Genomic DNA, 27,391 nt, shown 5'->3' with positions numbered 1-27,391 from the left:
GGCAGGTCAGATAAGCAAGAGCAGCTGATGGGAGGTCTTTATGCAGCACCGGCATACAGCCGCAGCATAGAGTTTCTGGTGATTGATTGAAAGGAAAGCTGGGATTGGCTTCTGCGATCTGGGATGTCCCACTTCAAATGGGACAGTTGGTAGGTCTGCAATTGTCTGACTTGGTATGAGGTACCCTTCCTATGTTCTTCATCTGGCTGTGCCCTGTGTCTTTAATTTACACGCCGCTCCAGTTAATAATAATAATAATAATAATAATAATAATAATAATAATATATTTATACTCCACCCATCTGGCTGGGTTTCCCCAGCCACTCTGGGCTGCTATTAGTGCTGCTATTTCAAAAAGTGGCTCTAACAAGCCCAATGCCTGCCTGCACATGTACTATTTTATTTTCGCGCCCCTTTAAAAAGCTCAGTATAGATCCTGAGAGCAAGGAGTCATTTCAGTACTTATTTCCTGGGAACCGACAAGGAAGTAGTTCCCCAACCCCTTCCCACCCAAACAACCTGAATACAAAAGAGTTGCAGGAGTTATTTTAGATCCAGGGGCCAAAGATATGCTTCTGAGAAGAACATTCTACCCACCAACATGTCTCAAAACGCCATCACACACTAAGATAAAAACATGGACCTAGAAAGGTCCTCGGCAGAAGTTTACCGAAGCCTTAGATTCTTCTTTTGCAACATGAAGCCATGGCAACACAGTTTAGGTCAGGAACTTGACATATTACGTCTGGGCTCAGACAAGCTAGAATCTCAGCAGGCCTGGGGGTCTGACTAATGCTGATTGCTAAACCCCGTAGGAGATGGTTTACAGGACCCAGAAAATAATGTTACATATGGTACCATTAGGAAGATTTCCTGTGTGTGAGACTCTGCCTGAAGCAAGTGCCTTGGAGCATATACAGGCAAGCCTGTGACAGGGAGGAAATTTGCCCATTTGTTAGAACAATCTTGTGGCGTGGGGCTGATGGGAATTATAGTCCAAAATGTCTGGAGGGCATCTTAGGCCACATGCACACCATACGTTTAAAGCACTATGATACCACTTTAAACAGTTATGCCTTCTCCCAAAGAATTCTGGGAACTTAGTTTGTTAAGGGTGCTGAGAATTGTTAGGAGACCCCTCACAGAGGTACGATACACAGAGTGGCTGAACAATCATTCCCTCTTCATGCACAACCCTGCGAATTATAGCTCTGTGAGGGGGAATAAGGGTCTCCTAACAACTCCCAGCACCCTTAACTAGCTCCCATAATTCTTTGGGTGAAGCTATATCACTATTTGAAGTGGTATCATAGTGCTTTAAATATATGGTGTGAATGTGGCCTTACATCACAGAAATAAACCTGACTGAGTCTTCCTCACATCCCTTCTTTTGGCCTGTTAAATGTCCAAGTGGCTCTTGCAGGCTGCTTTCTTGCCATTGCCTCCTGTCTGGGGTCATACCACTTGTGACCCCACAGCTCAGCCGACCCGATCATGAGTTTGCATGGCTGGACTAGAGGTGACAGAATGCTGGAATCCCAGAAGTCCTTTCAAAAGGTTCCTGAATGAGGAGAGAAAGATTGGAGGACTGCAACCAATCATGCAAGTGGGGGCAGAAGGGGAAAGGAACTAACCAATGGGAAGAGGGAGGAAGCCCATAACAACCCACCCTTCCCAGATCCTGGTATGTCAGGATCATGAAGGCGAGGGAAAGAAGGTAGCATCTCCGGGAGGAAATCTTGAGTTGCTCACCTACATCGTAGCTGTCAACTTTCAGATTTGAAAATAAGAGATCAGCAGCCTCGAAAATAAGGGATCAACAGCCTCACCTGTCCCAGGGACAGTCTACGGGATATCTAACAATCCAGGATAGCAGCGGGAAACAGCGGGAAATGGCGCTGGAATAAGGGAATTTCCCACAAAAAAAGGGAAGGTTGACAGCTATGACCTACATACAGAGACGACCCAGCAACATGGGACAGACCAACCAATGATGAAGTGAGTCTTTCTTCCCCGTATCAAGGAACTTGGGCACCTGACTGGCTTAAGCCAAGGACTGGAGCTATGCCTTTTGAGGCAAAAGTGGCCATGGCCCTGACTTATCTATGACACATCACATCTCCTTTAGCTTGGACTCCATAACTGGTCAAAAATCCCTCAGAACATCCCCAAGGTCCCAGGATGAGGATTTGATGTAGGTCAGAGTTGTCATGATGCTTTGCAAAAGGAGATGCAATGCGTGAGTTACAGCTTCTTAGCTAAGTAGCAGACATGTCGTCATCAGAGAGGCCCAGCCCTGAATACCCGTCTCTTTATCATAGATCTTTAGAACCAGCACAAGACAAGGGTAGCAGAAGAAGAGTGGCAGAGATATTTATTGAGCCTTTATTGAGCCTTGTTTGCGATGCTGTGATCAGGGACAGAGAGGTTATATGGGGAAATTTCAGAGAACAAGGGCACTTGCACACAAGAGCCCTTTAGCACAGCTGAAGCACTGCTTTTATACAATTGGCTAGAAGTGGAATTAAAACAGAGTTACCACACAAGAAACTTTACAAAGCGCGGTATTCTCCAGCAATACAAGGGTCGAGATCATCCATTAATTACTCAGAAGAAAGGTCCATTCAGCAAAGGTTCTTTCCAATGCTATTCAAAAGCCTTCTGTTTTACTATTTCATGTTGGTATAAGTTGAAAATGCTGAATGGTATTTCTAAATTGCCCCAGGGTCAGTTTCTCTTCCCACAGGGAATTGTGGTAGGGGGGAGGAAAGATGTTAAGTACGTATTTTCTCTTATTCCCCCCCTCTTTTCTTTGGTTAATGGTGAAATAGCACTTTTATGATGCTATCTCACCATTAAAATAAGTAAATAAAGGTATAGGGAGATGAAAGCAGTAATTAGAAGCTCCTCTCCCATCCAGAGGGAGAGAAACTGTCATTGGAGCAATTTAGAAAGGCTATTAACAGTGCAAAGTACACTCTGTTAACCAAAGATCCTTTAGCCAAGATCAACAGGAAGCAATAAAACAGAATAAACCTTCAAAGAGGAACTGGAAAGTACAGAAGCCTTGAAACCCCTTAATAGCGCTTTTCCTGTCCACACTGAAGAGACTGGTGCTACAATTGCACTAAACTTTTTTTAAAACAATAGCCATAGATCAGGTTGCGGGTGGAAACTACAGGCCAATGAATCAGGAAAACAACAGAACACAGCAGACTAAATATGGTGTAATGGGGAGGCTTCCTAACAAGTGAGGAATTCCAGGAGGCAATTCCAGACTAAATAACTAGTGTGGAAGCACCCCCCCCCCCAAAAAAAAATCTCAAAACTCTTCACTGGCATCACTTCGGGAGATACAGGAGAGGAATCCAGTCTTCAGTCTCTTTCCAATCAGCAAAGCCCAGAGAAAGGAGCAATTTCAGTGGGTAAGGGAGCTGGGTCTGGAATCTAGAAGGCAAATAAAAAGAGTCAGTCTGCGCCATCCGCAAGTGAGACTTCCATGTGGCAGTACAGTGGGGACTTCCAAGCATCCTTTATAAGGTCAGGTTTCCTTTGGGGAAAGTGTGCTGGAGACTTATGGTCAGTGGAGAGTCCTTTTCCATTCATGGTGTTTGCTTGCTGGACACCTGCCCACAGCTCTAACAAAAAAAACCAAACCCCCCCCCCCAAAAAAAAGGAAAGAAAGAGCAATGGTGGGCTGGTTCACTGGGACTTCTCTTGGACTCCCGGCAACCCTTTCTTCTTGCAGCTCCTCTGTCCTTTGTTGTTGAGGGTAACTAGAGCCACTCATTAAAGACTGGTCTTGGGGGAAGGAGAGCGAGAGTACAGATGATACCATCAGCCTGGCTGCTGCTGACTAAAGCTGAGTCAAGAGAGCAGTTTATAATTGTGTTAGATGCCCAAGCAGCAGTAGGAACTCCTGTTTGGATAGTATCAGGCAACATCTATTTTCAGCAAGCTCTCCTCTCCTATTCGGTTGAGTGTCCATCCAAATTTTCTTGACTTTCTTACCAAATGTGTAAGTGGGGAAATCACTCATTCCTCCCTTATGCATTCAGTGAATATGTGAGGGGAAAGTGGGGCTGCCCCTGAATTTTAATTAAAGTAGAGCCCCTTCACATGACCGGTAAATGGGTGGACCTACAGGCTGAATAAATGAAATTTTAAAGTACATTTAAAGCAAACAACTCCCCCAAGGAATCCTGATAGTGGTAGTTTACCACCACCTCACAGAGCTACAATTCCCATCACCCTTAACAAAACTACAGTTCCCAGGATTCTCTGGGGGAAGTTAGGGTGCATATGGTAAGATTTACAAACCTTATTTCTATCCTATACACACACATATGTGTGTATAGCATCATATAGCATCAGAAATTCATCTCATGCTTAGAAAATCTGCAGTCACTCGTTCATCTGGTCTATTTTGATTCCATTGCTGAATAAAAGACATCTGAGTTCTTTAAAAAGTCTGTATTTCCCCTTTCCATAACAGTTTGCAACCAGCAATTTAATCCATAACCATACTGTTCCAGATCTTCCATTGATCAGCTGTCAGGACACAGGATGTTCTCCAAGCTTTTGCTAGCAAAGTCAGCTAGCATATGTGTAACTAATTATAGTTATATAGTCTCTCCCTAATTGGTTTTTAACATGTCCCCCAAATATTGTCAGAGGGTTTAATTGAAATTCTAAGCTTGTGATATCTCTTAGGCTTTGAATTGTTGTTTGCCAGTATTCATTAACCAGGCTGCAGTCCCACCAGATGTGAGCGAAAGTTCCTTTCTTCTCCTACACTTTGAATACATGTGTGACACGGCTAGGAATATATTTGGTATATTAATTGGGGTATAATTCTGCCTAGGTGTTGCTTTGTTAATTTCTCCTTTGAATTTACATCTATACAGTACTTCCCCCTAGAAAAATAGCTGCCGGTACTCACCATGAAGTTGTTACAGTAAATGCCACATTTTTAACAACAAAAAAGAGACGTGTCGGTACTGCGTGTCCTTGAGTACCGCCTAGGGGGGGAAGCACTGCATCTGTTACCTATCTTACAAGGGCCTGTACACATAATTCCTCTGTACCTCTGAGATAGTCGTAGTGAACTCTCCCAATTCTGTTTTGCAATACTGATTTTGCGATCGCTTGGGACTACTAAAATTTTATACCTTTTAGACAGCAAACATTTTTTCTTTTCCAGAAACTAATTTTCTCAAATAACATGGGATCCCTTTCTATATCGACTGCTCTTGTAATATTTTCAGTATAGCTCCTTATTGGCAGATACTGCAAAAATCGGCAGATGGAGATTGACTTGCTTTTCTGCTAATTGACTTTATGAGACCATAACCCCCTGAAATATAGTGTCTTTGAATCTGGTTATGTCCTCTCTAATCCAGGCAGAATAGTCTTGTTTTTCTTTCATTTTCTGAAAGCCCATACTTCAGAGGAAATTTCCAGGGCCAAAAACATTATCCATACTTTCCCCATATTTTAACAATTGGTCTCTTGATTTCACTTGCTGCACATTTCCTTGTTTCTGTTTATTACATCTGAACCAATATAACAGGGAGTTGGTTCCTATTTGCTCTCCCATCCATGGTGAGGTATCTCTGAATTCCCAATCTGTATAAGGGAATTAAGGGACGCGGGTGGCGCTGTGGGTTAAAGCCTCAGCGCCTAGGACTTGCCGATCGAAAGGTTGGCGGTTCGAATCCCCACGGCAGGGTGCGCTCCCGTCGTTCGGTCCCAGCGCCTGCCAACCTAGCAGTTTGAAAGCACCTTCTGGTGCAAGTAGATAAATAGGGACCGCTTACCAGCGGGAAGGTAAACAGCGTTCCGTGTGCTGCGCTGGCTTACCAGATGCAGCTTGTCACGCTGGCCACGTGACCCGGAAGTGTCTGCGGACAGCGCTGGCTCCCGGCCTATAGAGTGAGATGAGCGCACAACCCTAGAGTCTGGCAAGACTGGCCCGTACGGGCAGGGGTACCTTTACCTTTACCTTTTTATAAGGGAATTAACAGCAAGTCACAGAATGATTCTGTTTTACGGTTTTCCTTCCCAGCCACAGTCTCATAATCTGTCATCTTCAGGTCTCTTTCCCACAATCTCTGTTAAGATAAAAGTGGTTCAGGAATTGGTGGAGGGGGCGGCAGCTTAGGTAGGACTGGACACAGTGGTAAGCCACTAAGAGTGAATCAGATGTTGAGCCAGAATCAGTTCCACCTCCCAGCATGAACAGATGCTGGCGCTGGCATGAACAGACTCTTCAAGCTCAACACACTCAGAGAACTGCCTGCTTGCTTGCCCAGTCTCAGGACTCCGTCCATTTGCCACACTAAATGTTGTGACCTGTCCCATTCTTCCAAAAAGTGTCGCTCATTGAATCAATGTCTTAGCTTCCACCTAGCCACATATCTGGTCCTCTGGTACACCTGCTGCACCTTGTAACCATGCCTTATTTATGTACCATTCTGATTTAAGCTTCAAAGTCCTTGGCAGAAACCAAACTGGACATTTGAGCTCTTCGTCTGGCAGTGAGGGCCAAGACAGAGGAAGGCCTTTGCCGGTACTTATTTACTTACCCTTAAAGGATGCTGCACCCCCTTTTCTTTGTCTTTGTGGGTTGTGGGCAGAGAACCGCCCGAATTGCCTCATCAAACACTGTTTTCAGGCCGCGCTGAGTCAGTGCTGAGCATTCGAGGTACTTCACTGCATCTGTGAGTACAAAAAAAGGGGCAACATTCTGAGGAAGGGGTGGATTTTAAACTCAAATAAATCACAGCATCATCATGACTACAGGGACAAAATGGGAACTTGCTTCTGCTGCCCTGATGCTAAACCAGGTCCTCCTTTAAAGAGGGCACGTATTGCAGTGAGACCTGGACAACCGACACCCTGTGTTGTGGGTGGGTACATTTGGACAGCCACAACACCCTATTGGCAGATCTCTCGAAGCTGGGTGCAATCTGGCCAATGGAACGCAGTCCAAACGGTTTGCGGGACCTATTTATGCCCATGCACGTGACCCAGAGCTTCCTCTTTTGGCACGTGCATTCGGAACACCCACCCACCTCTCCCTACTTTTAGGGCTTTGCGCTTGACCTTGCTATGCCATCGTGTGTCGTCTGTCATTGGGACAGGGGCACAGCAGGAATTTTCCCCACTTGGCTGATTTGCTGTTGCCATTTGGGTTTCGCCTGCTGCGTAGCAAATTGTCACAACTTGTACGGTTGCGGATAGGATCTGGTTCAGGTGATAGGGATGGGAGAAGGGTGAAGGGTATTCCATTAAAGGAATCCAGGGACTTGATGGTTTAGTCAACCCCTGAGAGGGGGTTGTGCCCGTGCCTGAGTCCAGGGGACATTTGGGTGGCGGAGTTAGCTCATTCCCGGCTTTCCGCATATGCAGGTGTTCACCCTTGGCTGACCTATGCTGGAACCCTGGGTCAGCGCTACCTGCATGGCAGGGAGCTAGTCGAACCAGAGCATATGCAACCAGTCACTTTCTGTAATCAATAAAGTTGTGGCCTAAATTCTGCCAAAAACCAAAACCAAAATTTGAGTCATGTGTGAATTTATTTAGGGGGGAGGTTTCTGGGTCTGAACACGCAAACACATTGATTTGGTGATAAATACTATAGGTGACAGAAAATAGTAATAGATGAGTGCGTCTCATTGTTAACCAGAAGATTGGTGGTTTGAGCCCACTCAGGAAAGGCTGTGGACAGGATTCCTGCATTGCAGGGGGGTTGGACCTCAGGATTCCTTCCAACTCTACAATTGTTGTTGTTTAGTCATGTCCGACTCTTCATGACCCCATGGACCAGAGCACGCCAGGCACTTCTGTCTTCCACTGCCACCCGCAGTTTGCTCAAACTCATGCTGGTAGCTTCGAGAACACTGTCCAACAATCTTGTCCTCTGTCATCCCCTTCTCCTTCTGCCCTCCATCTTTCCCAACATCAGGGTCTTTTCCAGGGAGTCTTCTCGTCTCATGAGGTGGCCAAAATATTGGAGCCTCAGCTTCAGGATCTGTCCTTCTAGTGAGCACTCAGGGCTGATTTCCTTAAGAATGGATAGGTTTGATCTTCTTGCAGTCCATGGGACTCTCAAGAGTCTCCTCCAGCACCATAATTCAAAAGCATCAATTCTTTGGCGATCAGCCTTCTTTATGGTCCAGCTCTCACTTCCATACATCACAACTGGGAAAACCATAGCTTTAACTGTACGGACCTTTGATTCTAATAAGTGAAACATAATAAATGAGCATCTGCAGCTGTGAATGTGACTGGCTTGGTTGCTCCCTGGTGATAATATGTTTTTAAAAATAAGAAAAAAGGAAGCTGCAGTGACCATGTAGGCTCTAGTGGGCCCCAAGTCTCAGCTTAACACCAGGCCTCTTTGATGCTGCCATCTTCTTGTTCTTTGGCTGGTCATGGGGTGTGTAATGAGCTGATGGGCCCTGGACTTTGACCACCAAGTGCTGCTCCATCTGCAGAACTGCTGTAACATACAGCAAATAGATTTCACCATTTGTTTAAACAGTCTGGTGCTTTATTCGTTTGCTTTCATTTTCTGCATTTGTCTATATGCTTCCTTTATTTATTCACTGTTTTAAACTTGTTGTCTCTTGGCTGCCCTAGGAGCCCAATTCGTCATATTAATTTGCCAAGTCCTGAACAAATTAGGCTCTTGCTCAACCTACGTATCCCCAAATGCCCAACCACTTAGGTCTTGGAGCTGTGGTGGAAAGGAAAGATGAATTCACCTACGCAGGAAAGAATGGGGTTGCTTGTACAATGAGAGAAAGGGGCCTTGAGAATGAGCGAGTGCAGCATGTTACCCTTTGCTGGTTAGCGCCAGACCACACAGCAGGAAAAGGAAGTTGTGGCTGCACAGTGTTTCAACTGACAGAACTTTTGAAGACCAGTTCCGGACAGAAAAGGCCAGGGAGTGGAGAGGAGGAGGAGGAGGAAGTCTGAAAAGCATCTCCAATGCTCACAGTTAAGGCAAAAGCAGCCAGATGAACTACTGATAGTGAGGTCATCCTGCACAGGAAGGATGTTGCCGAGAAAATAAGCAGGCATCAGGTGGGACTCCTCTAAGATTGGCATCGTCTTGGCATCTGAGGCAAAAAGGCTGCAGCCTTCCTTCACAAGCAATCTCCTCTGCAAATGGGCTCCATTGTAACCTCTGCTAGCAAATGCAGTGTGCATCATTCTAAGATGGTTCAAGCAGGCAGTGTCCTAGAGGAGTAGCATAGGCACCAATTCACCCAATGCAGTTTGTGCAATGGTAGAAAAATGGCTCTGCTGCAATACAGATATGAGAACTGGAGGGCAGCATTGATGCATAGGGAGGAGCATGCACAGAATCAGGCAAAGAGCCCCCCCCCACTTTTGACGTGGCCATGTGCGCATTTGTTAAAAGGGCATACCAAAAGTGTGTTCACAAGGAGAAATTCACACTGAAATGCTGAGGAATATTTGTGAAAATGAATACAGGCGTCCACCCACTTATGTGTGATTGACTTGCACACAACTGCGCACATGCTCAGTGACAGGAAATAATGAAATAATTAAATTCCAACCAGGAAATGGCGGGAGAGACAGAGACCCACCCCAGAACCCAAAGATGACGTGGGTGAGGGCGGAGGAAGCCCCAAAGACACCAGAGGCATAGCAGGGCTTTGTTTATGCTGCTCAGCCTTCCCGCCCAACGGCTGACGTGCAGGGTAGTGCAGCAGCAGCCACTAGTTTCCCACATGTCCTCCAGCCTCCTGGCAGTCCTAGAGCTTCGATTCTAGTTGTGGGAATTTTTGGATACACTGCTTTTGTTATGGATTGGAGAGTGAGCAGCAGGGAGGGCATTTATAGGGTGTTAAGGGGGTGCTCCCCACTTTTGGAAATTTCACTTATGTGTGCGGATATCTGGAACGTATGCCCCATGTAAGTGGGGAATCAGCTGTAAATTTCAAATGGAAATTTCAAAATGAATTTAAGGCTGGGAAAATGAGAAAAGTAGAGACATGAAATGGACAGATCCTTCCAGAATTGGAAGTGGCGAGTCTTGTTGCACTCATGTCCTGACTGCGAGCTTCCAATAGGCACTTGGTTGGCCGCTGTGACTAGATGGGTCACCCCCCTGACCCAACATGTTCTTATGCTGGTTTCCACAATTTTAACAGCCCCAGTTTGAATTGGGGCATCTCCTCCCACCACCTCACCCTCACATACCAATTTCCTTGGCCAGCGCAAGGCCTTGTGGGTAGGTAATGGGTGCCAACTTCTTCTCTTTGAGCTTCTCTATGGTGTCCTTGTCATCTCGGAGATCCAGCTTTGTGCCGACAAGGATCATGGGAGTGCTAGGGCAGTGATGCCGGACTTCAGGGAACCACTAGAAGAAAGTTCAAGATTTGAAGTGGGAAGAGGGAGGCGAGAAACAAAAAGAAAGTGGGCTACATTTTGTATAATTGTAGTCTATCTAGCAAACACTTTACAGATGATAAGAATTGCCTCCTGGATCAAAACAAATCTAATATTACCACCTTTGCCAAGGTGGAGCCTTCCAGATGTTTGGGAGTTGCAGTACAAAACATCTGGAGGGCACCAGCTTGGCGAGGGCTGACTCACACCATCACTATTCATAATAGGGTCATCTTTTAAGAAAAATCTAACTTTAAAGCAGCCCAGGGGCTCTGATTTTGATATGTGTGCTGGAGATGAGGAGTTTGATGTTTTCTCCTGTATCCTTTTCCTGATCTATATTTCACCCCTATGCTGGTACTAGTGGGGAAATAAATATAGGCATCTATATTTACACACACACACACACACCAGATCCAGCAAATAGTATCTTTGGTATGTGGGCGGGAAGTAAATTTAAACTGGAAAAGTGGCACAGGAGGAAACAGTTAAGCATCGCCTCCCCAATGCTGCTGCTCTGATGAAACCCAGACTTCTCCACAACTGTTTCTGAAGCACAACCAGTCAATAACCAGGAGGTTTCAACATGGAACTCTTGTATCACATGTTTCTTTGCCTAGGGCCAGCTCCAGGTTTGCGTGATGCCCACACCTTCCATTCATCCTGCTGCTGGCCTCTACCCATTTGTCACAGGCAGCCCCAGTTCCACTTTTGTATCCTCCCACTCCTCCATCCTGTTGAAGTCCATTTTCTGCAGGCAGGTGTGTGGGAGGAAGCCACCCACAGAAAGGAAGAGAAACAGTGGGGAGGTGTGGACAGAGGAGAAAGCGGAAGCAACAGCACAGGTGGGGAGGAGGAAGTGGAAGCAACACTGGTCCCTTGCCTTGGCAGATTTCTGGCAGCATCACTTGGTGCCTCTGGGACTCGTTTTGTTCTTAACAATGATGGTACAAGCTGATCTTCATAGTGGATCTTAACACTCATGATGGTACAAAGGAAAGGAGGCAGTCTTTCAAAACCAAGCCTTGGCATTTCAATGGACCCCGGGACTAAGCCCTAGCAAATTTGTCAGTTGCAAGGGATCAAAGCTGTCAGGGCTGGAGTCAGAGGCAGAACAGCAATAAAGGAAGCAGAGCTCTGCTGCAGCAGCAGAGCATATGCCTGCACTGCCCAGGGTGGACATGCTTCTGAGGAGGGCAGGGCGTGCTCTCGAGGGGGCGGGGCATGGAGGGTGCCCTCCCAGGTGCGGAATAGCCACTTGGGTGCATGGAGTGGCATACACACCCTGCAGCTGGGGGCAGAGTGAGCCACCCACGGGGGCGGAGCGAGCTGCTGGTGGTGGACAATTGGCACGACACCCACCCATGACTCCCAAGCCTCCCCCGAGCTGTCAAAATGAAGGGGAAAGGGGGGAATGCCGCCGGCAAAGTGGTGCAGCTCCCCCCTTCCCCTAACGGCTCGGGGTAGGCTTGGGAGTCACAGGTGGGCAGCGCGCCAAATGTCACCCCCTCAGCGAAGACACCTGGGGTGGTTCACCCCCACCGCACCCCCTTCCTCCGCCCCTGCTCTGTTGTCAATGAAGTTCACTCTTTATTCAAGGAACATGCAACTCAGCCTGGTGGTCTCAGCAGCACTCCCCAGTAGGTCTTGTTCCTATGGAACAGTTGCCAGGTCCCTGCCTCCCACCCTTTCTAAGGCTCTTCCTCTCCCAGATGTTTCCCAAGCAGTCTCAAACTGCATCTGTGCACCCCTGATCTTTGTTCTGCTCTTCTTGTTACTTTAATAATAATAATTTATTATTTATACCCTGCCTATCTGGCTGGGCTTCCCCAGCCACTCTGGGCGGCTTCCAAAAAATTATTAAAATACTGTAATACATCAAACATTAAAAGCTTCCCTAAACAGGGCTGCCTTCAGATGTCTTCTAAAAGTAGACTTTCCGAGTTATTGGAGACCAGGGGAGAGGGGAGCTGGTCACAGCAGGAGAGGGAGACTTCCTGGATTCTTCAGCAGTCTCTTGACCTCCTCTGTTCAGCCTCATAGTCTGAACTGCTCCCTGTCACAGGCTCTTCCTGCTCACCAAGACCGGTTGCTCAGGGGCAGAGAAAGGTGTAGTGACACCCGGGGCGGGTGTTGCTACGTACGATACATGCGTCGTATGTAGAGATGCCACACATGTACTGTATAGCGGTTTGCCGCCGGTGCTGCTCCAGCGCCGTACAGACGGTGACGGGATCCCTCCATTGCCGCTACAGCCACGAATGGAGGGTCCTCTGTTTGCTGCTGCAGCCACGAGCGGAGGGTCCCGGAACTGTCCGTATGGCACTGGAGCGGCGGCAGCAGCAAACCGCTATACAGCGCATGTGCGGCAGCGCTACGTACAGCGCATGCATGTACAGCGCTGAGATCCTCTGCTCGCGGCTGTAGCTGCGAACAGAGGATCCTCCACATGCGGCTGCGGCAGCACGATGACTGCTCGTGCCGTAGGGAGCCCCTGCAGGGTGACTTCTTGTCATCCCTGCAGACATGGAACCCAGGGTGCTCCGCCCCCCTGCCCCCCGTTGTGACACCACCGCTGTTGCCCCTTCAGCATCCATCACCTCCACCCAATTTTCTCCCTCTGACCTCTCATCGGTGTCCCACCACCAATCCCCTGGCTCTCAGACTTTCTCCTCTGGGGTTTCCCCTGGGGGTTCCCTGGCTGGTGCCTCCCACTACTCCTTTTCGTCCAGCCAGTCCCTGCCGAATGCATCCACGTTTTCCACGCTGCAGAGACCAAGTATGATCAATTTCTCATGTGCCCTGTGCCTCCTTCCTCCGCTGCATAAACACCAGGATGATCTCACCTTAGCACGGACATTCTCATAAGATGCGGGACTGACTAGAGAGAAGCAGATGAGGAAGACGTCCTGTGGGCATAAAATAAAAATGGACACTTTAAAAGTCACACTGAGGGTTGGTGCTGTCTCATGTAGCAAAACACAAAACACACCAAATATTTATATAGTGCTTTGCCCAAGTACTCAAAGCATCTCACATACTTCATCACAGCAATCCTTAACAACCACCCTGTAAGGTAGGACACTATCATTATTTGCACATTAGCCAGTTATAAAGTGACAGGGTAAACACAACAGCCCTGCAAACAGTGCATTAAACCATGCAGATCAAACTAAATAAATATAATCAGGGAAACCAATCCAAAATGAATATTAGAACCAAAGACGAATGGCAACTTAAACTGATGGAATATGCACAGCTTGCAGACTTAACTTATAGAATAAGTGAACAAGAAGAATGCACATTTAAAGAAGACTGGAAAATGTTTACTGGCTATATTGGTGAAAATTGTGTTTATTTAAGATAAATTCAACAGTGTAAATAAGTTTTGATGGATGTAACAATGGATTGCTGAATGGATTGTTCATGTAAAATATTCAGGGATGTATGGTATCCAAAATGAACCATGGAAGGAGAAGCAGGAAGTCATTGTTTAAGGTTGTTTAAATGAATATTTTGAAATGTAATTTAGAAAAATGTAATAAAAATTATTAAAAAACAAAAACAAAATGAATATTAGCACACTCCAGTGTTCTTTCATTAGACTGCAAAAATTAGAGCATGATCTGATTAAGCATTTTTTTGGGTTCCATTGATTTTCATAAGCGAGTTCATTATCTGTTTCATTGAAATAAATAAACAGCACAAATAACACGCTAAACGTTAGAGAAGGAAGATTGCATTGACATACTAAACTGTTTGAGCGACAGAACAAACCACAAACTTACTAGTGCTATTTCATGAATTAGTGAAAGAGAGCCTAGCCTAGAAACTGAAGAAGAGTGTAGGGCGGGACAGGTTCCTTCTGACACCCTAGGATAACCTTTATTAGTTACCTTTGATTCTTGTCACCAGCCCACATACAGGCAGGTGGGCATCTGTTCTACATTACAGAGGACCGCAATTTTGTTTGAAGGTCTATCTGTTGCTGATGGACTCCAACTCCCATCAGCCCCAGCAAGCCTGACAAATGGCCAGGGATAATGGGAGCTGTAGTTCAGCAGCATCCAGATGGCAAAATGTTTCCCTCACATGACACAGAGTTTTAACTTCTTTGCTCCATTTCAGGCTTTACCTGACAGTTCATCTTAGTCTATGACAGGAAGAAGAAGTGATTTTGGCCTATTGCAATTTTTCACGCAGAGAAGCCACAGCTGCTTTAAATACAGTGGTACCTCGGGTTAAGTACTCAATTCGTTCCGGAGGTCGGTTCTTAACCTGAAATTGTTCTTAACCTGAAGTACCACTATCTAATGGGGCCTCCTCCTGCTGCCGCTACGCCGCAGGAGCACGATTTCTGTTCTCATCCTGAAGCAAAGTTCTTAACCCAAGGTACTATTTCTGGGTTAGCGGAGTCTGTAACCTGAAGTGTATGTAACCTGAAGCGTATGTAACCCGAGGTACCACTGTACTCACTTTTGTTTTTCTATTTAAGTTAGAAAAGCCCTGGTCTCCTTTGTATCTGTGAGAAAGGGGAAAAGGCAGTACCTAAAACGAAAACATAAGCCAAAGCCTACACCAGTGCTGAAAAATATGACTTGATTTTGCAGAATAAACGTAATAAAAAGTTCTATTATCTTTTGGTTCTGAAGGGTAATACAGTCAAATGTGATTTGTTCTTTAGAGGCAGAAGCAGTGTTGAGTGGTCCACTTCCAGTGTTGAGTGGCCACTGGGAAGACCTTCACACAGGTCAATCATCAATAAGGTGGTAAAGCATAGAGTCTGAAGTGGTTGACGCTGGGAAAGTTGCTCTTTTAGGTGCTTGTGCCCTGAGCCACTTATGGCTCTGGTAGTTCACTGGCAGCCAGTGCAGTGCTTTCAGGACCAGGGATCCATTGTCCCATTGAGCTGCCGCACTTAGCAGCCTATCAGCTGCCTTCAACACTAGGTGCAGCCTCCAGATTGTCTCAAAGGGCAGCCCCACACACGGTGCATTGATGTAGTCCAGCTATAGGGAGGTCACCATAGCATGGATAACTGAGTCCAAAACTGCAGAGAAAATGCATATGAGAAAACAAGAGGAACTCACTGTCTGAGGATAGGAGAGAGGTCTCAAGCGGTCATAGTCCTCCTGGCCAGCCGTATCCCACAACCCCAGGTTTACAGGTTTGCTATCAACCATTACATTGGCAGAGTAGTTGTCAAATCTGTAACAAAAGTAGGTGTCAGTTCCTTAAAGCTTATTGCCATATTTCAAAAAATGGAAATCTGGACACAAAAGTTGTTCAGTTGTTGTTGTTTTTGCCAGTTTCTACCCGGACACTGCTTCCAACTACAGTAACATGAGCTGTTTCGAAGGGGAGGATCTTTGCCCATTTTAAGTCAAATTTAGGAAGTTCACAGGAGGAGCACATCTCAGCCTACCCCTTCTTCACCCAGCAGCCACATGTGTCCCACAGAAAGCCTCTCCAGAAGGAATGGGTTTATGGGGTGGCTGTGGCGAGGGGGATGGGGAATTGCTTAAAATTGGGCATGGGAGAATGTGTGCAAACTGTCATGATATAGCTTAGACATTAGGTGGCACAGAAATTTATTGTATCTGGGTGGAGTCAGGCGTTTCCTGTTACTGTTCTTTTTCGTTTAAGGGAGAGAGGCAATATAGTTCAAGTTCTGGCTTACTGACAAATGCAACCTCATAGGTTTTACATGACAGATCCTAAATAAGTTAATTTAAGGAAGTTAATGGCAGGAAAGTTTCGCACCTCCACCTCTCTTTTAACACAGATTGGGAGAAAATATAACTACAGCCCTCGATAAACCTTTTAACTTTCTATGGTTGCTACTTAGGGGACACGTGACATGTCATTCCAACATGTAACCTTGGCAGTGATATCACAGCATGCCTGTGCATCGCAACAGTGGCCTGCTTTTTGTTTTTTGAAATTAATAATTGGTTAATTTTTACATGATCATGATCTGGATCAAGGTGAAGTATTGTGCTTTTATAAGGGATAAAGCACTACAGCTTCTGCCTTGGAAATCAGTTGAATGGATTCCATTTCAAACTGCAAAGAGATCCGTTTACATCCCAGCAGGCAACAATAGCACCTAGGGTGACTCAAAAGTATCTCTCAACTACTCTGCCTGTTCTGACTCAAGTGGTAAAATTCCGGGCTGCACCACTTCAGATTGGAGGGGTGTTTATGTGTCAAAGCTTTAATCATCTCTCATATAAGTAACTCCCTGCATGTATACTAAGCCTAAACTAAACCTTTTCCAGTCAGATGGCAACATGCCGGTGATGGGCGGGGCCAGAGACAAAAGTGGGTGGAGCAATACATGACAATGTTACCTTTGCACAGCTAGCTAATTTCTACACACACTGGATTATCAGAGTTCAAGGACACATAACAGTCAGGCGAAAACACACAAGGAGAAGGGGTGTAACCCAGGGAGTCTCCCAAAGGCCAAGATAGAGAAGTCTTGGAAGCCTGAGCTTCCAAACCCATTCTCTACACTAAACCAATACACAAATGAAGCAATGGACTCCCAGCTATAGTCTGAACAGCTCGAGAATGTTACCATGTCCTTCCAGCCCCAGGCTAACTCAAGATGGTGCCCTCCAGATATTGTGGACCCCAACACCCATCAGCCCCGGGCAGCATGACCAATGGTCAGAGAGTTGTAGTTAGCAAAACACATTATGCGGCCTCTGAGCTTTCCCAACCATCATGAAGTGTGTTTTATCCTAATTAATAGTGATTAAAATTTACAACAACAAAAATCCCATATTCTCCTCCTTAAGCCCACTTGTGAGGAGGATACAAGAACTATATCACCATTGCATTCATTTTATCTGTATACTGCTTTCCCACAAAGAAATCATGCTCAAAGGGGCTCACAGCAAAGAAACAGGGATGCATATCAAGCACACTACAAAAACATTTTCAAAATAGCATAGCAAAACCACAGCATGGCAACCATTTCATGGCATAGCAAAAATAAGAACCATTTCATAATAACATAGCAGAAAAAGCACATTTCGAAAACACACATTTCAATACTGAGAAGGCAACATACAGCAGAAGAGAAACTAGCCTCTCTACACTGGACTATAAGTAACACTGGATAGAGCAGTAATACTATTATTTACATATAAATTAAACAACGCTGCTGCACATCCCTGGAGGTTTGGATATTATTGGATAGTTCTCCAGAGTGTCCTACCCTTTACTGAGGTATGGATAGTGAAGCCCTTTGATTAAATAAAGTGGTCTGCCATCAATACTGCAGTCCTGTCTATTAAAAAGAAATGCCCTGCCCACCTGGTGGTGTCCTAGTCCTCTGCTTGAGAAAAAGCTGGTTCACAATTTTCAGTTGAAATAGACCGAGTCGTATAACAAATATATGTAGCAATATACTTCCTTTTGGTCATGTGCTGTGCAGAAGGCTGGATGGGATCTTTTGTTTCTATCTTGTTTTCAGTGTGTGTTCTCAAAGCTACTAGCATAAGTTTGACCAAACTGCGGGAGGCAGTGGAAGACAGGAGTGCCTGGCATGCTCTGGTCCATGGGGTCACGAAGAGTCGGAAAAGACTAAACGACTAAACAACAATGTGGGGGGGAGCAGGGTTTGTACAATAGGCGGCCTCTGGCTAACTAATAAAGACCTTGACTATTAAAGGTAAAGGTAAAGGTACCCCTGCCCATACGGGCCAGTCTTGACAGACTCTAGGGTTGTGCGCCCATCTCACTCAAGAGGCCGGGGGCCAGCGCTGTCCGGAGACACTTCCGGGTCACGTGGCCAGCATGACATCGCTGCTCTGGCGAGCCAGAGCCGCACACGGAAACGCTGTTTACCTTCCCGCCAGTAAGCCGTCCCTATTTATCTACTTGCACCCGGGAGTGCTTTCGAACTGCTAGGTTGGCAGGCGCTGGGACCGAGCAACGGGAGCGCACCCCGCCACGGGGATTCGAACTGCTGACCTTTCAATCGGCAAGCCCTAGGCGCTGAGGCTTTTACCCACAGCGCCACCCGCGTCCCTACCTTGACTATTAAAGGTAAAAGGTAAAGGTACCCCTGCCCGTACGGGCCAGTCTTGCCAGACTCTAGGGTTGTGCGCCCATCTCACTCTATAGGCCGGGGGCCAGCGCTGTCTGGAGACACTTCCGGGTCACGTGGCCAGCGTGACATCGCTGCTCTGGCAAGCCAGAGCCACACACGGAAACGCCGTTTACCTTCCCGCTTGTAAGCGGTCCCTATTTATCTACTTGCACCCGGGGGTGCTTTCGAACTGCTACGTTGGCAGGCGCTGGGACCGAACGACAGGAGCGCACCCCACTGCAGGGATTCGAACCGCCGACCTTTCGATCGGCAAGCCCTAGGCGCTGAGGCTTTTACCCACAGCGCCACCTGCGTCCCTACCTTGACTATTAGGCAGATCCAAATACACACACACACTGCTCCGCCATTAGTTTACAACTAAAGCAGTGGTTCTCAACCTGTGGGTCCCCAGATGTTGTTGGAATACAACTCCCACCATCCCTGACCACTGGCCATGCTGGCTAGGAGTGATGGGAGTTGTAGTCCAACAGCATCTGGGGACCCACAGGTTGAGAACCACTGACCTAAAGGAATGCAATTACTGTGATACTGTGGGGTGTAACATCACAAAAGGCAGTCAAATACAACATTGCCTGTTTGCCCAGAGTGGGCACACAGGGGGATGTTCCTCTCACACCTGGTCTGGAGCTTCCTCCCCCTGCATGTGACCAGGTAGACTGGTGTGACCCTGGGAAACCCCATAAAGGGGCTAGTCATGCAGCCATCTTCCCTTCTTCTCTTGATGCTCTTGATGCTTTTTGCTGTCTGCTGGCTCTCAGCCAGCAGCACATGGGCTCATTCCTCACAAGAGGAATCCACACCTTTCTCTGTATCTGTAACTACAAGCTAAATCCTGCCTTCAGGATATTGTGAACTGAATGTAAGTAAACTTCCTATTACTTTTAAAAGAAGACTGTTGTATCTTTATTGTTTTTAAGATGGAATAAAGAGGAATTTACCTGGAACAAATCCAATCTGGACAAGCTAGACCAGATTGCTTAACTCAAGTGATTCTAATGAATCTACCAATTAGCTTCCTGCTATGTACAAGGGAAGGTGCGCCGCTATTAGCTCACTAGTGTGAGTAAGGAAAGATAATATTTAATCAATATATCATCTCCTACTGTCCACAACTTTCCCACAGATAGTGCATTGACATGAGCTGTGGGGACTTGCTACCTTCTTATTTTCTCTCTACAGGCCAAAGACTTAGTGGAGAAACAAAAATAAGCTTTATCTCAATTCTTCGAAAGCTCAAGGTTTGCAGGCTCCAGATCCTTTGCCTCTGAGCTGCACTATACTCACACGGTAGGGATGTATTCTCCTGGGAAGGCATTTGTGGTGTAGCTGATCAGGAGGCAGGTTTTACCCACAGCTCTGTAGAAAAGGGAAAAGAAGCACATGGCACATATTATTCCAGTTTCTGCAGTAATATGCCTGCTAATGAAGCAGAGCAGGAAGTACAGACAGTAAGGAAAGGGGGAGCCCCTTCTAATCCCAAGGTAATGAAAAGCTGGAAGAAACGCAAGAAAAGGTGTCACTTTCATTCATATATTCATTTATTAAATTCACCTTCCCATTTAACAGCAGCAGCAGCAACAACTCAGAGCAACTGGTATGTTTTCAAACCAGTTGAAATACACAGCAATAGTAAAATAAAAATAATTTAAATGATTTTTAAAACTCTCGATAATTTAAAAGCTGGGATAGTTGGATAGGTTTTGGGGGGACGTTATAAATGGGAAGGGGGTTGGTGGAGTAGGGTTTCAATCTGCTACAAATCTTGAGCAGTGAAAAGGATTAGTGGGTGTGCCTGGGGATATTCTGTGACATTGTGGGCGCCACCACTGAAAATACCCTGCTGTACACATTTACAGATTGTGCCTCTCTAAAAGAAGGTATATAGAGCAGGACATCACATGTGATGGTGACATGGTTCATACAAGATTTTAACAGGGCGATCCTATACATGTCTACTCTGAAACAAGTGTCACTGAGTTCAACGGGTCTTTCTCACAGGTAAGTGGGTATAGGATTGTAACCTAAACTAGGACCTGAACCCAATGAAGCTCAGGTGAGCTCTCAACAACGGCCAAAATAGGAACCCATTTTTGCACAGTAGAATAGAATAGGGCTCTGTGCTTGGCCTCCTGCTGCCCACACGACATTGGGTGGGGAGGAGGAGGCAGAGTAGGGACACAGGATTTGGGAGGGGCAGCCCCATCCTTGAAAATTGGGGGGGGCCTGAAGACCCCTCAGCCCCCACTACTACAGGATCTGTCATATCCTTTTCGTTAGAGATTGAATATGTAATCTAGTTCATACACGTAGTTGCGCTACTGAACTGCTCAAGAGAACGGTGCTTTCTGTTTTCTAAAATTTGCATGCATATGTGAGAAAGAGAGCTTACAGACTTCCTCTTTGGGGTATTTTTTAAGAGGAAGGGACTGGTAAAGTGCAGGGAGTGGGAAAGTCTCTTTGTCTACTGCTGGCCCAGGTGATACCCTTATCCAAAACTCCTGGCATTGCAATATGCGCCACCCTCTTGATGCTGCATTCAAAACTTCTCTTCAAGCTTCTCTCCTCCTCCCTAACTGTCCATAGTGCTACTTAGCAGATACATGCACAGATCCTATCCAAGATGCAAGAAACTAAAGTTGCAGTCCAAGGAAGTGCAGGGGTGGGGGAGAAATGGGACTGAGTTTGCTTTTAAAGGGAAACCTATCAAATTGGGACTTTCCAAAACAATGTGTGAATGAAAACCTAGGCATCTTTCAAAATTCACACTTCTCTGAATTTTGCATTGTAGTTCTCCAGCCAATTAATGTGCACCAAAATGCTTATTCTGGGGCAAAGTGTGTATAAAAACGTGTTCATTAGAAAATAACATGCAAAAATGTGTTGCATTAGGGGAAACTGACACCCTCCCAAAAATGTGTGCATTAGCAGAAATTGCCTTCAAAAATGTGTGTGTTAGGAGAAATTCTCAGTAAAATGTTGTTTCTTGTGCAATTTTTTTAATGATGTGGAAATGTGGAGAAGTGAATTTAAGATTGCAAAAATGGGAAACCAGAACCTGACAGATTTGTACATTCCTAAACTGAGTCAGGCTTTCATCTAAGAAAACATGCGTAGGATTGGGCTGCAAATCTCAGACATAGAGAAGTTGAAAACTTGTATGGAGCTAGCTTCTGTTTGTGGAAAATAATATGTTTTTGAGTCACCCAGAGCACATCAGCAGAAAGGAGGTGAAGATGCTGCCCAGTGAAGAAGTCTTTGTACTGCAAGCACTTTCCTGAGCTGAACCTTTTACAAGCTGGTGCAGTAAAAGATGCTCTTGTTTAGTACTGCTCATTTCTCACCCCACCATCCATCATGGTGGTTTCTGACTCTGGCTCTCTCCAATCAGCAACTAGTTTTACTGGGGGAGTACTTAGAAAAAGGAAGAGGTGTGTGTCAGGCCAAAGGCCTAACTCCACCTGCACATGTCTACTGCTGCATGGTGGGAAGCCCACAATCCATCTGGCTCCCCATGTTTTCACCTCTCACTTAGAAACTGTTGGGCCAGGTGGTATTCTCCCAGAGGTCCACATTTAGCCGTTGCCCCTCCAGCTGCTGGCCCAATTGCTGATCTTTAGCAACACCAGGAAGTGATTATTCTGGTTACACTTTTAAAGGTCACATAGGTGCCTTATACACAATAGAAACTCTTAGTGCCTTAGGCTGCCACGGTGCAAAGACCTCCTCTTTCCCATGTAAGCTTTTGCCTGTGGATGGTCACATGCATGTTCTCTCTTGAGAACCCTTAGGGGTGTTCACATGCTGCATTCAACCTGCATGTACAACCTGTGTACACAAATAATTGAGCTGTACACTCATACAATGATCCACACGTAGCATTCAATAAGTGCCCATTCTATGTACCCGATAACCTAAGCTGCACAAATCAAGAGCTGTACACTTTCACACAAGCACTCGTTGTACGTGTGTTGAGGCAGATCGGTGTAATGTGTGAACAAGCCTAATGGAATGTAGACGGTTGGTCCATCTAGCTCAACCTTGTCTACACTGACTGGCTGTGACGCTCCAGGGTTTCAGGAAGGGGACATTCCCAACCATACCTGGAGTTGCAAAGCAGATATTCTACCACTGAGCTGTGGCTCTTCTTTCAAGGGTGTTTCAGATTAATCAAACTCCTCAGCACAGCAGGGAAAGATCCCAGGGAAGGATTCAGAAAGCAATGTGTGTGTGGTGCATGTAGGTTTAATGCAGAGAAAGCATGGCCTAAATGCAGGGTTGCCATTACAAGGGCCACATCTTCACTTGCAATTCATTTCAGAGATGACTCTGCTGTCTCACCCTTCAAACCCACCAACCCACAGAATACAACTGTTTCTGGATATGCTGTCAGAAAGACCAGGGAAGTTCTCCAATCATTCCCACAGAAAGTAGCCTCGTACCATTTGGAAGTGGACAATAACCTTCTGCAATCTGTCCTCAACCCCACAAGCAACGCCATAAAATGCAACACAGAAATAACACACACTGTATCCAAGTCAGAATTTATAGAAAAGCACCTTCTTCTTAAGCAACACATTGAAATGGGGGTGGGGAACCTGTGGCCCTCTAAGATGTTGCTGGACTCCCATCCCTGACCACTGGCCATTCTAGCTGGGACTGATGGACCACTGCTCACACTAGCTGGAGCCCCACGATATCTGACAGGGCCACAAGTCGCCCACTCCTGGCCTAAGGCGTGCTCTTCCCCCACCCTTGATTGCTCTTGAAGCAAGTCACAGTTCCTTCCTGTGCTTGCGAGGCCTCTCTGAAAGACACACAGAGAGAAGCTGTCAGCTCTGGGGCCTCGGAGCAAGGAAGGATCTACTCCAAGGAAGAGGCACGCCTTCCCTCACTCTCCCCTGTCCCCTCAAGCAAATGGTACATACCCATCTCCAACCACCACACACTTGATGGCTTGCATGGCTGTGGCCTAGCGGACTTATGGAGTTCCGTTGAGTCCCCCGGTCAAATCTAACGGCTCGCAAGCGATGATGGCGGAAAGCCTCCGGCAGTTATGTCAAAACGGAAGCCGAATTGAACAGCAGATTGTGGGTTAGGAAGGAAAGGGAAGAGAGGCTGTTTCTCAACCCGCCCACTGGTCCCTTCCCCCCACCAGGCAGCCAGGGAGGGGCATGTGCAAGCATGCCATTTCAAGAGATATTTTCTATCTTTGCTTGCCCCATATGGCTAGCCATTTCCTCTCATCACACTCTGTGACTCCAGGCTTTGGACTTGCAGGGGAAGCTACTTGTGTAGCTTCCAAACATCCAGAAGAGCAGATGGAGGGATGGGGGAAGCACAGAAGGGGAGCCTCTTCTCTTTCGTAGCATTCCTAGTTTAGGAGAAGATATCTGGGTGAGGAATGGATTGGGCTCATGCTGTAGCTCTTTCCAACCCCCTGGTGAAGAAAGAGAGAAGCTGCTTTCTTCCAATGGGGAATGAAGGGTTTCCATGTTAATAAGACACTGACAAAGTTGCAGGTTGCCTCCGATATTTTGCCGGAGGGATTCAAGAGCATACCGGAAATTTAGGTTTGTGCAATTAAAGTGGATTAAAGCGCTCTGTCATCCAATTGCAATCGACGAAAACAACTTTCTGCTGTTAGACCAAAGGCTCAATAAAGACCAAACACCGTCTAAGCTTTGTGCAAGCAAGCAAGTCTGAATGGATGCTCATTAAAGAGATCACCTGGAGGATGAAATCAACACCTCCCAAAAGAAAAGGGGCCTCTTATAATTGAGCCATAAATCTTTCAATCACCCAGTTTATGTCTATTCTTTGACGCACAGGAAACCACAGGAGGGGGGCTCTTGTGCTTCTGTCCTGCTGGAGGGTTTTCCACAGGCATTTGGTTGGCCACTGTGAGAACAGGATACTGGACCAGATAGGCCATGGGCTGATCCAGCAGGCTCTTGTGTTCTTATAAGTAATGTGGCCCAAGAAGAGAGTGTGTGCCCACTCACTGGAAACCCGCCCCTTTAAAAGCAAATTGGTGTGTTTTAATGAAGGGTGAATTGTCCATGTGATCATTGCAGCTATCACTTGACAAATTACAGCTTTCATTAGTCGCCACTCTGCTCCGCTAACAAGCACACAATTAATTACTGCCATTGCCTGTACCAAGTCATTACGAAACAATGGGGAGCAGTGTGGCACCTTAGTGATCTGTCATGTGTCAGCTACTGAACCATAGTGAGGTAATTTAGCTCCTGTGGAGGGGCAACTGGATCATGTCCTTAGATACTATGAGGCTGGCATGGTTTCCCACAGTATTCTCAGCCTTTCAGAAGAAGGGATTGTGACAACAGTGATTACACAACTCAAAAGATAATTGCTAAATTACCATCAATATGTCTTCCCATTCCATTGCCATCTCTTCTTTCTGCAGGACTTTCTTCCAGAGCACTTTCAAGATCTCTCCTCTGCAAATTTCCCCCCACTCTGCTGTCATGGGGCATCACCCATAGTGGTGCAATTTGGTCATTTCAGATTTGGGATATAGTGGTCTCATTACAAGCTACTGTGTATCAAGGATGGACAAAATTTGCAAATTAATACATTCTTGTGCAAATTTCAGTTTCTCTCGGTTTCTCATTTTTCCTTTTGTAAAAAAAATCGTTTTTATTTGATTTTACAAATACAAAATTATAACAAACCAAATGCATATCCATATATAATGATTACTCTGAATCTCCCGACTTCCCTCCACCCCCTCCGTGGGTCTTGTTCTCAACTGCATATTATTCCATAATCTATATTGTATATCAGTTCATATTATCCATGGTATTTGTTACATTACAAATGCAATTAAAATCCTGCTAATACACTTGGAAGAGCAGACCTACACAAATGAGTTTCTATATTACATTGCCAATCAGACTTTACAGTCCACCATATTGTCTTTGATGATCGTTCTCAGTTTTGGGGCTGCAACCGTGAATTTTGCCACTTTGTCTGTCACGAACCTATTGGTGCAGACAGCAAATACGTGATCTTCACTTGATCATCCACATCGAATGGCAGATTTCTTTTTTAAAAAGCCATTGCCTGATGACCAGCACAAAGCCTCCAGTTTTCTTCTTATCTTCTTCTCTGTCCAGCCAGGGGCGCTGTTGCCCAGGGTTCTCTGTCCTGTACATAAGAAGCAAGTGGAGAAAGGGTGGTGCTGTCTTCTATTTCTCAGCCTTGCTGTTTGAGGAAGAAGATGCTAAAAGGAAGTGGAAGAGGAATTATTGACATGCTGACGCCGCCTGGCTGTGCCTTGTGACCCAGAGGAAACAAATGTGGTAGTAAAGACAGGACTTCAGTGCTCATGGCCTGCCTTCAGTCTCCACTCATGATCAGAGAGGCTTCCCAAATGATGAAAATAGGCCTCAACACATCATTTCATTCCCATAGACCAGTGGTGTCCAAACTTTTTTCAAAGAGGGCCAGATTTGATGAAGTGAAGGGCAGTGAGGGCCGACCAAACCAAAGGGCCGACCAAAGTTGTTAACCTTTTTTCATTTTAGGATTGAAGTTGTTGAGCTTTTTTTTTTTTATTTTGCCTCAAAGTTGTTGGAGTGAGATTAAGGGGAAAGGCATAAACTACACAAATCCTACAAAGAATCCCATTGCATTATGGCTCCAAACTGGGACCACTATGGATAATATTGAGGCAACGGACCACAATTTCTATTGCAATTGCATGGTAGTCGCCTATACAGAAGTCAGAACAGTGTCAGGTTAGGATCTTTGTGCTTTGCACACACTCTCAATTCCCCAGAGCTTCCTGCTTTGTTGAAGAAGCAGAAGTGAGTTATGCATATTGTCTTTAATGGGCAAGACTGGGAAACAGAGACTGTATGCACATTGGGGCATTAATGCATCTTTGGGTCTCTTTTTCCATATGCACTTTGGTTCACTTTCCCCCATGCATGAGCACTTCTAATTTTATGCCTCCCAAATCTATCTCGAAGTTTTCTGTCTAAATCATGGGCAGCACTTTATGGGATGTATTTGTAAAGTGTGCTGTTGTCCTCTCCTCTCCATTACTACTTCCCTACCTCCAATAGTTCTGGAAATGTGAGGTGCACATTATCATCATCATCATCATCATCATCATCATTATTAACCTGCCCTTCACCATAAGCCCCTAGAGAGCATGTTTGGCATGGTGATTAGAATGTCAGACTAGGACCTGGAAACCAGGGTTCAAATCCCTACTTGGCCATGAAGCTCCTTGGGTGACCTTGGGCCAGTCACTGCCTCTCAGCCTTACCTACTTCATAGGGTTGTTGTGAGGATAAAATCAGGCAGACAGGACTACAGTGGTACCTCAGGTTATAGACGCTTCAGGTTACAGATTCTGCTAACCCAGAAATAGTACCTCAGGTTAAGAATTTTGCTTCAGGATGAGAACAGAAATCGCGCGGCGGCGGCATGGCAGCAGGAGGCCCCATTAGCTAAAATGGTACCTCAGGTTAAGAACAGTTTCAGGTTAAGAACGGACCTCCAGAACGAATTAAGTTCTTAACCCGAGGTACCACTGTATGTACTTCATTTTGAGCTCCTTGGAGGAAAGGTGGGGTACAAATGAAACAAACAAACAAACAAACAAACAAACACACACAGTAAAATACAATTTTAAAAAGAGTTTAGAACAACTTACACAGGTTCACTTAAATATGTTTTGTCCATGGAATTGTGCAACAAGTAACTTCAGACAAAGCAAACATTTCAAGCCTGTTTCATGGTGGGCAGAATGGCCATTTAAAATAAATAAATAAATACAAATGTGTTTTTTGATGTTCTGGCTTT

The 27,391-nt window shown here is 45.8% G+C and overlaps 1 protein-coding gene across 1 annotated transcript; it reads right to left on the bottom strand.

The window, feature by feature from the left end:
• Positions 1 to 2,357: 2,357 nt before the first annotated feature.
• On the bottom strand, positions 2,358 to 23,646 carry RAC2 (Rac family small GTPase 2). Its single transcript, XM_028747155.2, has 7 exons — positions 23,479 to 23,646; positions 19,838 to 19,909; positions 15,519 to 15,636; positions 13,275 to 13,337; positions 10,240 to 10,399; positions 6,588 to 6,720; positions 2,358 to 3,447 (listed from the first exon to the last, which is right to left on the bottom strand). Exons 1-6 carry the CDS (start codon positions 23,511 to 23,513, stop codon positions 6,590 to 6,592), a joined length of 579 nt encoding a protein of 192 aa, XP_028602988.1. The 5' UTR covers positions 23,514 to 23,646; the 3' UTR covers positions 2,358 to 3,447; positions 6,588 to 6,589.
• Positions 23,647 to 27,391: the final 3,745 nt, after the last annotated feature.

The sequence above is a fragment of the Podarcis muralis genome, chromosome 10 (genome assembly GCF_964188315.1).
Source record: "Podarcis muralis chromosome 10, rPodMur119.hap1.1, whole genome shotgun sequence".
NCBI classification, from domain to species: Eukaryota; Metazoa; Chordata; class Lepidosauria; order Squamata; family Lacertidae; genus Podarcis; species Podarcis muralis.
The sequence above is the reverse complement of the archived record's forward strand: the minus strand, read 5'-3'. Positions and strand labels throughout refer to the sequence as shown.